This window comes from Nerophis ophidion, linkage group LG15, assembly GCF_033978795.1.
Source record: "Nerophis ophidion isolate RoL-2023_Sa linkage group LG15, RoL_Noph_v1.0, whole genome shotgun sequence".
Taxonomy (NCBI): Eukaryota; Metazoa; Chordata; class Actinopteri; order Syngnathiformes; family Syngnathidae; genus Nerophis; species Nerophis ophidion.
This window is the reverse complement of record NC_084625.1, coordinates 18,862,449-18,875,409: the sequence shown is the minus strand read 5'-3', so window position 1 is coordinate 18,875,409 and position 12,961 is coordinate 18,862,449. Positions and strand designations below refer to the sequence as shown.

The window sequence follows — 12,961 nt, the reverse complement described above, 5'->3', positions numbered from 1 at the left end:
CTATGTCTCCCGGCTGGCCTGGGAACGCCTCGGGAGCTGGACGAAGTGGCTGGGGAGAGGGAAGTCTGGGTTTACCTGCTTAGGCTGCTGCCCCCGCGACCCGGATAAGCGGATGAAGCTGGATGGATGGATGGCAATCCAGGGAGATGGGATGTGAATACTGTATTAGTAAAATACCCCAAAAATAACGATTGTGCTGCTCTATATTGTTTTCACACCCCCCAAATATATTTGGTGCAACACATTTTTCAAATTTTCCCCCTAAAAAGGAATAAGTTCACTTTCCATCTGCGACAGCCAGGGGTTCCCTGGGTGGTGACGTCATGGGGCCGGGAGATGACGCACTCCGCCGTGATTGGCTGACGCCTGCGCACGAGGCCTACAGTTTGAAAGCTTGTATGTGTGTGTGCGGGGGGCCTCGGCGACAGAGAGCTGTACTGTTAGCCTCCTCACCGCCAACTAAGTTAACACCGCGCTCGGAAGTTCGTTAGCAATAACCGGCCGCGCCTCGGAACCCCCTCGGACAATGACGCAGACACCAACTGGAGCGAGCCCTCGCTGTTAATCACCGCGTGTTAGTCGGGAGAAGCGAGCTTTAGCGGCTAAGCGGCTAGCTCGCGTGCCGCTTCACTTCCTTGTTGCGCCTCTGAGCGCTAATGGCAGGGCGACAAGTTTTGAACTTTTAACACGTCGCCCGTGGATGGATTCACGCTCCCGCGCGACTTCCAGGCGGCGAGGCAGCCGGACGATACACCCGGGAGGTCCCGAGGCTTCTAACTTTTCCCCACGGATTGGAATGGGATGTGTCGCCGCGCACCATTAGCCGCCGGGGGCTAGCAAATGCTAGCAGATCTATATATTATGTATCAAATGGAGTCCTGCGTTTTATCTTGGACTGGTAACTAAATATCCAATTGTGGATTTTATGGAAGAATTGGTTATTTACTTTGACCAAAACTTCAATCAAGCGAGCTAGCTTTCTTTGTGATGCTAACGGTAAGCCAGCGTTCAAATGTGAATGGGGGTTCAGTGTGCTAAGTAGCCCAATGTGTTGTTCCACTGCACATCAAAGGACATCATTGGGGTAGTAAACCGTTTAAAGATCGTTCTAATCAGGTGTACGGCTTTATTGTGGGGTTAAATGCCTAATTCGGATGTGCTTAGGGATGGCCGGGCCCGTAGTCCCTCCACACAGAGAAGCGCAAACAGGCAGGGCAGACGTAATGCTAGTAAGCCGGGCGCCAGCGGCGCTCAGCGGGACAGACACCGTGACAAAAGACGGCCCTCCGCCTCCAGAAGGAAGAAACGCAGGCAGGCTAAAGAGAGAAACTTGTGGCCGATGTGTGCGGCCGAAGGTTCCGTCAATGACCGACACGGCACTTTTGGCAAAGAAGCTGAACTTCAGACACTGGTTGAGTACGATGACGTCAGCTCCCAGTCGGAGCGCTTCTCTGGGAGCCCCTCGCCCAAACTGGACCACCGTGTCGACGGGTTCTCCGTGGACCCACCCGGGGACTTCGGGGAATATAACGGACCGGAATCTCTACACCGAAGTCACCCGAGGCACCGGGAGGCTGTTTTCCTCCTCAAAGACCCCAGAGGACCGTCGCAAAAGAGCAAGCCGGGCAAGGCGTTAGGCCGGAAAAAGGACCACCAGACCCGAGTAAGAGACTCCAAAGTTCCGAGCTTGGTTAGCCCGAGTGGCTCTAAAAACCACAGGAATGCCGTGAGGAGTAATAACAAAAACGGGAAAAGGGCGTCTGCGAGTCAGTCCTCGCTGTCTGTGAATAAACGAGATTCCAAAAAGCAGCGGGGTAAAACGAGATCGGACAAAGAGACGCCGTCTGCGTACAGAGAAGCCCCTCAGTCCTACAGGGAAGACCGTGAAGACCTCCGGAGCTACAGGAGGAGTCCGGGCCTCAAAGCAGAGAGTCCCTATGGGACGTCCCTCAACTCCTACAGCTACCAGTCTCCAGTAGGCTACAACCAGACGATATCAAGAAGAAGTCCCACTTACGGAAGCAAAAGACTTTCTCCCACATCCACCTATTACAGCAGAGACATGGAGGTGTACGGAGCGTTTGGCGTGCCCAAGTCGCCCAGCTCTTACTCTGGCAACAAGAGGAAACGGTCTCCCACGACTGCGGCAAATTGGCGCAAGTCACCGAGTTATGGCCGCCGCAGTCCGTTCGAGCCGGGAGAGTTTGGCGCTAGTCCTTATGGAGGTCGACGGAGATCACGAAGTCCATACAAGAAGTCCCTGAGCCCAAGTCCAGATGTCAGGTAAGGTCTGGCTAAGATTGTGGGGCAGATTTCAACAAACAAGTAGATAGGCTGTTTACAAATACCTGTAACACTTAAGATTGAAACATGACTAATGATTCTTATGACGTGTTTGTCTAAGGATGCTTATTGTGTAGGCAGGATTTATTGTTGTATGAGTCTCCATTCATTTTCAAGATCAGCCTATTTAAACACGTATTGGCGTTTTGTATTGGTTTGCCTAAGGTTAGTGATTACAATTTTGTAAGAAATTTTGGTAACGATCAATGATTTCTTGGCAATGCGCCTTTCTATCCATGTTTGTATTGAAACTGTCTTTCTTTTGAAGTCTTGATGTTATGTTGCAAATGTGGACTATGAGGGCATCCCACAGTTTAACTCTCGCAAAAAAATTGTGAAAACTTACATGTATGCAAAGTATTTTAACAACAACCAATAGGGTTTACAAGTTATTTCACCCGGCTATATGATGTTGCACACAAGGAAGAACAAATTTCTGATTTGTGTCTTGAGTTGAAGAAAAGTTCGGAGAAGCCTGGTCTTGATAACCTCAGTTCCTCTTCCTGTCCTAAGTTGTTGTTACTTCCTCCTTTGCAGAATTAGTTAAGTTCTGTAATTGTTGGAAGTACTTGAAGTCAAATGTCATTTGTCTTCCAGGCGATCTGCACGGTCTCGCAGCAGAAGCCCCTATTCGTCCGTCAGGCGCTCGAGTTCTCGAACCCGCCACCGCCACTCTCGCTCTCGCAGCCGCCCCTCCAGCCTCTCTCCCAGCACGCTGACCTTCAAAAGCAGCCTGGCCGCCGAGCTCAGCAAACAGAAGAAGGCCAAGGCTGCCGAGGCGGCCGCCAAAGCCAAAAGCAACAACAAAGCGTCCACTCCCACTAAGGCTGTGGCGTCCGCCGTTCACCAGCCCAGCCCCAAGACCAACCATGCAGCCAGGAAGGGCCGACCTCCCTCTCCACCTCCACCTGCACCAGCAGTAGCAGAGAAAGGACCGCGGACTCCCACGTCCGTCCAGCCTCAGTCGCCGTCTGACAGGTCTTCCAAGAGAAGCACGGAGCCCCCGACCAAGGATGGAAAGGGGAAAGACGACTCCGTGCATCGGGATAAGAGGAAAGCAGTTGGGCCAAGCAAAGAGAAGGAACGAGTCGCTGGGTCTTTAACATCAAGTATATTAGGCCTGTCATTGCCCCAGAATATTCTGGACCACATTAATAAGGGAGAGAGGTATGTCTAGGTTTAACATTTCACAAATGTCCGACAATAACACAAACACTTCATGACTCTTCCATTGCCGTGTCAGCACGAAGGATGCATCTGTCTCAGGGAAGAAGGCAGAGCGAAAGGGCCGACAACTTCTCACTGACCTGCCACTTCCGCCCGTTCTCTCCAGCCGTACGTCTTCCCCTCACAGTCCAGCCGAGGAGAAAAAGTCCCTAGTGCTGCGGAGAAGGCCCAAGTATGTCTGGCTCTGCTTCACATTCCACACACTGCTTTTATTCAATTGTTGAATCTAAATGATTTTTCTGCTCCATCCCAGAATGTGTGGCCCGAGATACGGCGAGATCAAAGAAACCGAGATTGACTGGGGAAAACGCTGCGTGGACAAGTTTGAGATCATCGGCATCACGGGAGAAGGCACATACGGCCAGGTGTACAAAGCTAAAGACAAAGACACAGGTGAGACACCTTGTTGGTCCCTCCTTTGTCTTTTTTATGGAACATGTCTTCTTGTCCTGCAGCGGAGATGGTGGCTTTAAAGAAGGTGCGCCTGGACAACGAGAAGGAGGGCTTTCCCATAACGGCCATCAGGGAGATTAAAATCCTGCGACAGCTCAACCACAAGAGCATCATAAACATGAAGGAGATCGTCACCGACAAGGAGGATGCTCTGGACTTTAAAAACGATAAAGGTATTCCTGTGTAATTGTTTTATTATATTCAGAAATATTTTATTGATGTTATATCTTCTTTATTCTTTTTCCCCACAGGAGCTTTCTACCTGGTGTTTGAGTATATGGACCACGATCTAATGGGCCTGCTGGAGTCTGGTCTGGTGCACTTCAACGAGAGCCACATCAAGTCTTTCATGCGGCAGCTACTTGAGGGCCTGGACTACTGCCACAAGAAGAACTTCCTGCACAGGGACATCAAGTGCTCAAACATCCTGCTCAACAACAAGTCAGGGCCCTTTAAGCAAAACAACTTATTTTTCTTCAATTGCAAGGTCTTTTTCTAACAACATTCAATTTTCTTCTAATCAGAGGTCAAATAAAGCTGGCAGACTTTGGTCTCGCTCGCTTGTACAATTCTGAAGAAAGGTGAGCCTACGCCTAAACGAGCTCTAACATGCTCTGTGGTTCGTAGTCTAACAAATCCACTCTCTGATTTAGTCGACCGTACACCAACAAAGTCATCACGCTGTGGTATCGACCCCCTGAGCTCCTCTTGGGTGAAGAGCGCTACACGCCGGCCATCGATGTATGGAGCTGCGGGTAAGAGTTTCCATCAAAGAAGTCTATATTTATACGTCTACGTATATATTCAGTGGAACCTCGATATAGGACCTTAATTGGTTCTTGAGCAGAGTTCGCTAAAAGAAAAGTTTGTATATCGTAGCAAATTTAAGTGTGTGCATGTGTGGATAGATAGTACTTAATTGATTCCTTCAGGAAAATTAAAATACAAATAAAATCGGCGTGTGCGCGCGCGCGTATTACCTATATGGGTGTGTGTGCGTACACGTAGTCGTAGTCAAAAGTTTACATGCACTCGTTAAGAACATAATATCATGGCTGTCTTGAATTTCCAAATATTTCTACAACTCTTATTTTTTGTGATAGAGTGATTGGAGCATATACTTGTTGGTCACAGAAAACATTCATGAAGTTTGGTTCTTTTATGAATTTATTATGGCTCTACTGAAAATGTGACCAAATCTGCTAGGTCAAAAGTATACACACAGTAATGTTGATATTTGGTTACATGTCCCTTGGCAAGTTTCACTGCAATAAGGCGCTTTTGGTAGCCATCCACAAGCTTTTGCTAGCTTCTGGTTTAATTTTTGACCACTCTTGACAAAATTGGTGCAGTTCAGCTAAATTTGTTGGTTTTCTGACACGGACTTGTCTTCTTTTTCTCCCCTTCCACGTTTTTTTTTGTTTTTACCTCATTGGGAACCTTGTATACAGTAAAGTATAGTAAACATAACAAGGAGGTGATGGATCAACTTGATATTTTATAGCAGTGCCAAAACAGTAACAAGGTCACTTGCTACTGCCTTGCATATACGTACTCACATTGTCCCCAGGATTGAAGGGGAACTCACAGTTTAAAATCACAAAACTCCATAATGAAGCTTATAAGTTACAATTATTAGGAATAAAAAATAAAATCCACTCTACCATCTTCTTGTTGTGCACTAGACAAAAAAGGGGATGGGGCAATGTCGACAACGCTGTGGATTCTTTCTGAATGTTTTAAACCACACATTGCTTGTCCATTGTTTTCTTTGAGCTAGCAAAAGTACAAAAATGCTGTAAAAAAATGCTTAAAAGCACACAAAGTAGCACAGAGCACAGGATTTATCAGCTTGCCCACAGCACGTCTTGCCGTGTACAAAACAGCTGCGCTGCGAAGTACATGGTGAGCGATGAATCATCGTACACTGAGACAAGGTTCGTACAACAAACCACATTTTTATTCGGCCTTTGGTTCATACGTGGAAAAGTGAGGGGTTTTTAAATGAAGATGACACTGTGTCTATAAAAATAATGATGTCTTTCACAGATGCATCCTTGGCGAATTGTTCACAAAGAAGCCAATCTTCCAAGCTAATCAGGAGCTCGCCCAGTTGGAGCTTATCAGGTGTGTTTATGATCCATTTGGTCTAATTAATTCTTTGCTTTTGAACTACAGTTTGATTTCAAAAGGTGTACATGTGAAAGGTTGACTCACGGTTCAGTTGTTTGTGTTTTGCAGTCGGATATGTGGCAGCCCGTGTCCTGCTGTGTGGCCTGACGTCATCAAGCTTCCCTTCTTCAACACCATGAAACCAAAGAAGCAGTACAGGCGACGACTACGAGAAGAGTTTGTCTTGTAAGTCTACTCACTTTCTGTAGAAAATAAACATTTTTAAGGCCGTACTTACTAAACTATTTTTACTGTTGTGCGCAATTTTCCTACTGGCCTACACTCACGTTTAACGGGGAACTTTACTTATTTGGGGTGGATTTGTGCCTATACTTCACAATTATTATAAGAGATAAAAGCACACAGATTTTTACAAATTCTAATGCAAAAAAACATCTTTTGTCTTCTTAACCCTCATAAGGACTGAACGATAGGCAAAATTCCATAAAAGAGTGTAGTTCCTCTTTAACATTCAATCCAATCCAATCCACTTTATTTATATAGCACATTTAAACAACAAGAACGTTTCTAAAGTGCTGCACAGCCATGTTAAAAACAATATTAAAAAACAATATTATGGTCCACCAATGACTGAATAAAAACAAAAAATAAATAAATATAAAACCAATATAAAAAACAATGTAAAAATAAATATGATTAAAACAATTTTAAAGGGTAAAATCAATTAAAACAGTAAAATAGAAATCAAAGTGTATAAAAAACACAGGACCACAGAGGACCACACAACTCACGTAGTGTTAAAAGCCAAAGAATAAAAGTGGGTCTTAAGACGAGACTTAAAACACTCCACTGTGGAAGCAGTTTGAACATGGAGGAGCAGAGTGTTCCAGAGCTTAGGGCCGACCACAGAGAAGGCCCTGTCTCCCCTGGTTTGAAGTCTGGTCTTGGGCACCACAAGCTGGAACTGGCTCTCGGACCTCAGTGCGCGCGCAGGAGTGTAAATTTGGATGATGTCCGAGATATACTGAGGTGCCAGTCCATGTAAAGATTTAAAAACAAACAGCAATGTTTTAAAATCAATTCTAAAATGAACAGAGAGCCAGTGCAAACTCTGAAAAATTGGGGTTATATGCTGGCGTTTCCTGGCCCCTGTTAAAAGTCGAGCTTTGTCCTGTTTGCTTGTGGCATCACTTCACTGCTGTATTACTGCTATTTTCTTGACTTTGTGGGTTATTTCCATTCTCATTTTGAGTCGTTTGAATTGTTCCTATTGTGCAAAGCCGTGGCTATTATTTTAGAAGAGAGGAGTTTAATTAATATAATGGTTTTAACAAGAGATGGGATTTCGGACTCTTTGAGGGGAGCTGGATCTTGAAGAGTCTGTCCTTTCAAAGAACCATTCAAAAGACTGGCTCATTAGTATAACTCCTTGTTTGTTTGTTTTTTTCTTAAGAGAACATAAGTGGTAGAAGTTATAAGATAAGATGTAAACCAGAATAGTTAAAAGGTACACCAATATCACTGTAATCGTTGAAATTAATCAGAAATAATTACTATATTTCTATTGTAAACATTCCACAATGTGGTGCTCTACCTGTTGTGTCTACCTTTGAACTACTTTACGTTACCACAACAATGAACCAGAAATGTAAATTCGAATGTTGCAAGGTTTCATTTCACTCTATATTAAATCCTATTAAGGTTTTATATCGGTCAATATAGATAATTATTTATATTTTTTATGACCTATCAAAAATAAGAACCAGGAAAAAGATTTATTAAATGTAAACATGTTTCTTTAAAATTGTATTTTTTTTCTGATTAAAATAACAAGGTAGAAAGGAAATGTCAACACAACCATGGAAAACAATCAACATGAACAAAAATCTAAAATCCCATTAAAACTTAACAATTAAAGTGCAAAAATAAGGAATACATAAGAAATGCTTAATAAAGTGTAACAACATAATGTTAAAATGTAAACCAAGAGAAACCTGAGAAGAACTATTTTCTGCAGGTTTAGTGCCAGGAAGTTACAGCTGTGCTCTGAAGGGTGAGCACGGCGAAGGTGGTGTGGTATTACCAGTCTTGGTGGATATGAGCGCCTTGCATGGTTTACACACCACATTGGTCTGCCTACGGTTCGTTCTAAAAAAATTTAAAAATAAATACTGCCACACTGTTGAGGTGACTTTTCCTGTTTTATCAACAATTTCTTTGCTCTCTCCAGCACTAATTTTTACATTCTCTTCTAACTCCATGCAAAGAATCAACCGTGACACAGTAAGATGGCTGTTAGCGTCTCACTCCCACTGATCACTTTCTCCGTTGCTCGGTTACCAGAGAGCGAGTGTCTTGGTTCATGCAGTCAACCTTGCTTCGCAACTTCTGTTTACTTCCGCCGAAGAATACAGCGAACACATTTTTTTAACGATTACGTATCTATCGCGATTGTTATCATTGAGTTGCCTTACCCTACTCACACTAGCTAAAATAAATATAACAATCCCTCCTGATTCAATCTTTGTTTTTGTTGTGCAGCATCCCTCCGTCTGCGTTGGATCTGTTTGACCACATGCTGAACCTTGACCCAAGCAAGCGCTGTGCAGCTGAGCAGGCGTTGGCCAGCGAGTTCCTGAAGGACGTGGATCCAGACAAAATGCCCCCTCCAGAGTATGTTTTCCTACACGTTGCACGCACCTTCCAACAGTCGTTTCCAAATTTTAAACCTGAACTGTTCGGCAGTCTTCCGCTGTGGCAAGACTGTCACGAGCTGTGGAGCAAAAAGCGTCGGCGTCAGAAGCAGATGCCAGAGGAACTGGTCGCTCCGAAGGCGCCGCGTAAGGAGCTGGGTCACGATGACAGCCGCAGTAACACCCCTCAGGGCTTCCCGGCACCTGGAACTATCAAAGCTCAGAACGCAGCGGCTTCTGCACTGCTGGGTGTGTCACAGAATACACTTGATTAACCCCCATTATTAGTTTGAAACATGTTCATAAAGGATGTGCTAACAGTAAGTCTTACCTTCTGCAGATCCCAAAGGTCCAAACTCCCAGCTGACCCAGGAGCAGCTGGCGGTCCTGTTCAACTTCCTTGGCCCAGCAAACAGTGCCGTTAACGCAGCCCAGTTTTTCCAGAACATGAGTTCAAAGGTCAACCAGGAGACGCTGCAGCAGCTCTCCAAAGTCCTAGCACCCACGACCGATGTGGCCGAGCCCGCCCCCCAGCCCCCAGCCAAGCCCTCTCAGCCCGCCGCTGTGCCAGGCGTGCCCCGCACCCCGCCAATGCCCAAGCCTCCTTCTCCTCCTCCCCCCACCAGTGTTCCAGAAGGGGACGCGGCGGCCGCCACCCAGACAGCCATGACCATGCTGCTGGCTCAGCTACTGCAGGCGCAAAGGCAGGAGGGCGGTGACAGCGGGGATGCCGTGGAGGGCAGTAACCTCACAGCAGGACAGCCCCACCACCCTCCTGATGTCAAACAAGCTCCAGAGTCCAGCCCAGTCTCACCAGGTCAATTATTTAGTATTATGTTTTTGAACGCATCAGAAAATTACTATTTATTGGGGCCTATTTTCCAAAACCAGATTTTCTTACTTAAGGCAACCTGCTTTTTGTGTATTTGGGATCTGGGCACATCCCAGAAATTGTAAATCAAACCATGGTGCCATTGTGGAGATATCTATAAAAAAATCTTGTTTTCCTTCATACTTCCTGGAAATAAGCCGCTACGAATTTGCTCATTTCGTGAACTTTTTCCAAAGTGTGACGTTAAGCTGATTATCTATATTGTAGAGATTTACCCAAAGTGCTTTGCGCAAGTCTGCCATTGTAGTAGCTGCATTGCTGTAGTCAAAAAGCTCCTCTTTCGCTATCCTTCTGCGGGGCAGACTGGCTCGTACATGCATCCTCCACTTTTGCTTTTTCTAAAACAAAATAGACTATAGTTGTAACTTATATCTCGCTTAAAGGCCTACTGAAATGAGATTTTCTTTTTCAAACGGGGATAGCAGGTCCAATGTATGTGTCATACTTGATCATTTTGCGATATTGCCATATTTTTGCTGAAAGGATTTAGTAGAGAACATCCACGATAAAGTTCGCAGAATTTGGTGCTGATAAAAAAGCCTTGCCCTTACCGGAAGTCGCAGACGATGACCTCACAAGGGTGAGGGCTCCTCACGTCCTCACATTGTTTATAATGGGAGCCTCCAGCAGCAAGAGCTATTCGGACCGAGAAAACGACAATTTCCCCATTAATTTGAGCGAGGATGAAAGATTTGTGGATGATGATATTGATAGCGAAGGACTAGGAAAAAAAAAAAAAAGGCGATTGCATTGGGACGGATTTCAGAGGTTATTAGACACATTTACTGGGATAATTCTGGGAAATCCCTTATCTTTCTATTGTGTTTTAGTGAGATTAGATAGTACCTGATAGTCGAAGGGGTGTGTCCACGGGTGTGTTGACGCCAGTCTCTGAGGGAAGTCACGGCAGATACAAGGACGGCGCAAACTCCACAGATCTCCGGTAAGAGGCGACTTTTTAACACCATTTTCTCACCGAAACCTGCCGATTGACAAGTGGTCGGGAACCATGTTCGCTTGACCGCTCTGATCCATAGTAAAGTTTCACCTCCCGGAATTTTAAACAAGGAATCACCGTGTGTTTGTGTGGCTAAAGCTTCCCAACTCCATCTTTCTACTTTGACTTCTCCATTAGTAATTGAACAAATTGCAAAAAATTAAGCAACACAGATGTCCAGAATACGGTTTAATTCCGCGATGAAAAGAGACGACTTTTAGCCGCAAATGGTGCTGCGCTAATATTTCCTGACAGTCCGTGACGTCACACGCATTCCGCGATGTTTTCAACAAGAAACTCTGTGGGAAATTTAAAATTGCAATTTAGTAAACTAAACCGGCCGTATTGGAATGTGTTGCAATGTTAATACTTCATCATTGATATATAAACTATCAGACTGTGTGGTCGGTAGTAGTGGGTTTCAGTAGGCCTTTAAAGCGGTAAAAAATACAACAAAGATGGCGGAGAGTGAAGCCAGGTAAATAAGGTCGCCCACTAAACGGTGCAGACTGAGAAGACGGTCAGAAAGCGGCTTTAAAATGGAACAATTTGACCAAAGAACCACTATTACATGTTATGTAGACCACAAGGAAGTATTTTAATGGTAGAAAAACATTTAATTATATAACTACTAATTGGGCTAAACCTAGGACCTCTGGTTCTAAATGTGTGCTGGTATGAATCCGTGAATGACCGTATTATGTCATTTGTCTTACAGCGCACAAGTTAAGTGGCATGCCCATCCTGCCCCCTGACCAGAGACCACCGGAGCCCCCAGAGCCTCCTCCACACGCAGACCTAGACTATAGGCAGCCACCGGCCGAGCCCAAGAATGGCCACGTCCCGCCGATAGCATCAGCAGGTGGCGGTGGCGCTGACGGTGGTCGCCAATCTGAGCCCGACTACCCTCCCCTCCCTACCGTGGAAGGCCCCGGGTATGGGGGCGACTTCAGCCACCCGCTGCCTCACCCCTTTACCCCCGTAGGCTTTGGGGACAGCTTCATGGGTCACTTGTTGAGCGGAGGCCTGCCACCTCAAACTCTCAGAGAAGTGTTCAGCAGGCCGAGCCATTCCGCTCCCCTTGTCCCGACCCACCCGGAGCCCTTCCCCCTGCCAGGGACCCCCGTCACTGGACCCAGCAGCATGGTGTTCACCGGGGACAAGGACCACCGCTTTGAATACAGTTCTTTACCAGTGGAGGGGCAGCCCAGCATGAGCGCCCTCCACCTGTACAACCACGCCATGGTCAGGAAGGATGGCTTGCCCCCTCCCCCACTCATCCCGGCATCACCAACACCACCACCACCGTATGGTTATGTCCATGTGAACCCAACAGCAGCCATCAGAGGACGAGGTTTGCCCTACTAAGGAATCTGGAACTTTTTTTTGGGAGTGAACTCAGTTTAGGTGAATTGAAGCCTCTTGGACCAGACTTGACACCTGGTCCAGTTTGGGTCCATTGTGTCTCTCCTCCAATGTGGAATGTGGACTACATTGCTGAAGGACAGCGGACTAGCTTTTGTGGCTCAGATCGTTTTCATATTATTTTGTAATTTGTTCTACAAGTCTTTTAAATTAAACTTTTACCTGTTTTGTTTTTCCTTGATTGTAATATGAATTGCTGAGTACACTCTTGACCCTCAGTAGTAAAAGTATTATGTTTTGCACTACTGACTGAAGTAGGCGCAACTCTACGGGGGAACACAATCTGTGCATTTATCTGCACAGTAACTCGCCTGACTCGTAATCTTCTCTTTGGTTTTTTAACGATTCAGCCAGAGTATCATGAGCGCTCTGGACTGGTAGCACTTGGAGGAACAACTCTGTTCTTCACAGAGACAGTTTTTCTTCTTGCAAATAGAAGAATGTGTAAAATGATCAAACCCAAGTTCTCCTTCTTTTTTTGTATTAAAAATATTTTGCCCTCACCCTTTTCCTCCGGCAAATGTTTATTAAAGAAATGCCACAGCGGACTAATGTATTGTCTTTTCAATTACTTTGTTGTGGCTTAGAAATGTCACTATCATTTCCCCCCCGACTGTTCTCCTACTGCAACTCAAAGGTGCAAATGTAACTTTAAGAAGCATTTCCTGTCAGCGGACTCGATGCATTAAAATCTAATGTTATTTTCTTTGTCAAGAGAGACACGGCAAAAAAAGATCAAGCGCCGCACATCACAACCTTAGTGGAAGACTTTCCACTTTTAATTGCTTTTACTTGCAC

The 12,961-nt window shown here is 45.5% G+C and overlaps 1 protein-coding gene across 1 annotated transcript; it reads left to right on the top strand.

The window, feature by feature from the left end:
* The first annotated feature begins 364 nt into the window (after positions 1-364).
* cdk13 (cyclin dependent kinase 13) lies at positions 365-12,711 on the top strand. Its single transcript, XM_061921639.1, has 14 exons — positions 365-2,283; positions 2,941-3,510; positions 3,587-3,742; positions 3,824-3,963; positions 4,026-4,196; positions 4,275-4,464; positions 4,548-4,604; positions 4,677-4,778; positions 6,073-6,150; positions 6,265-6,381; positions 8,698-8,829; positions 8,902-9,098; positions 9,190-9,666; positions 11,457-12,711. The coding sequence occupies exons 1-14, from the start codon at positions 1,142-1,144 to the stop codon at positions 12,104-12,106; spliced, it is 4,179 nt and encodes a 1,392-aa protein (XP_061777623.1). The 5' UTR covers positions 365-1,141; the 3' UTR covers positions 12,107-12,711.
* Positions 12,712-12,961: the final 250 nt, after the last annotated feature.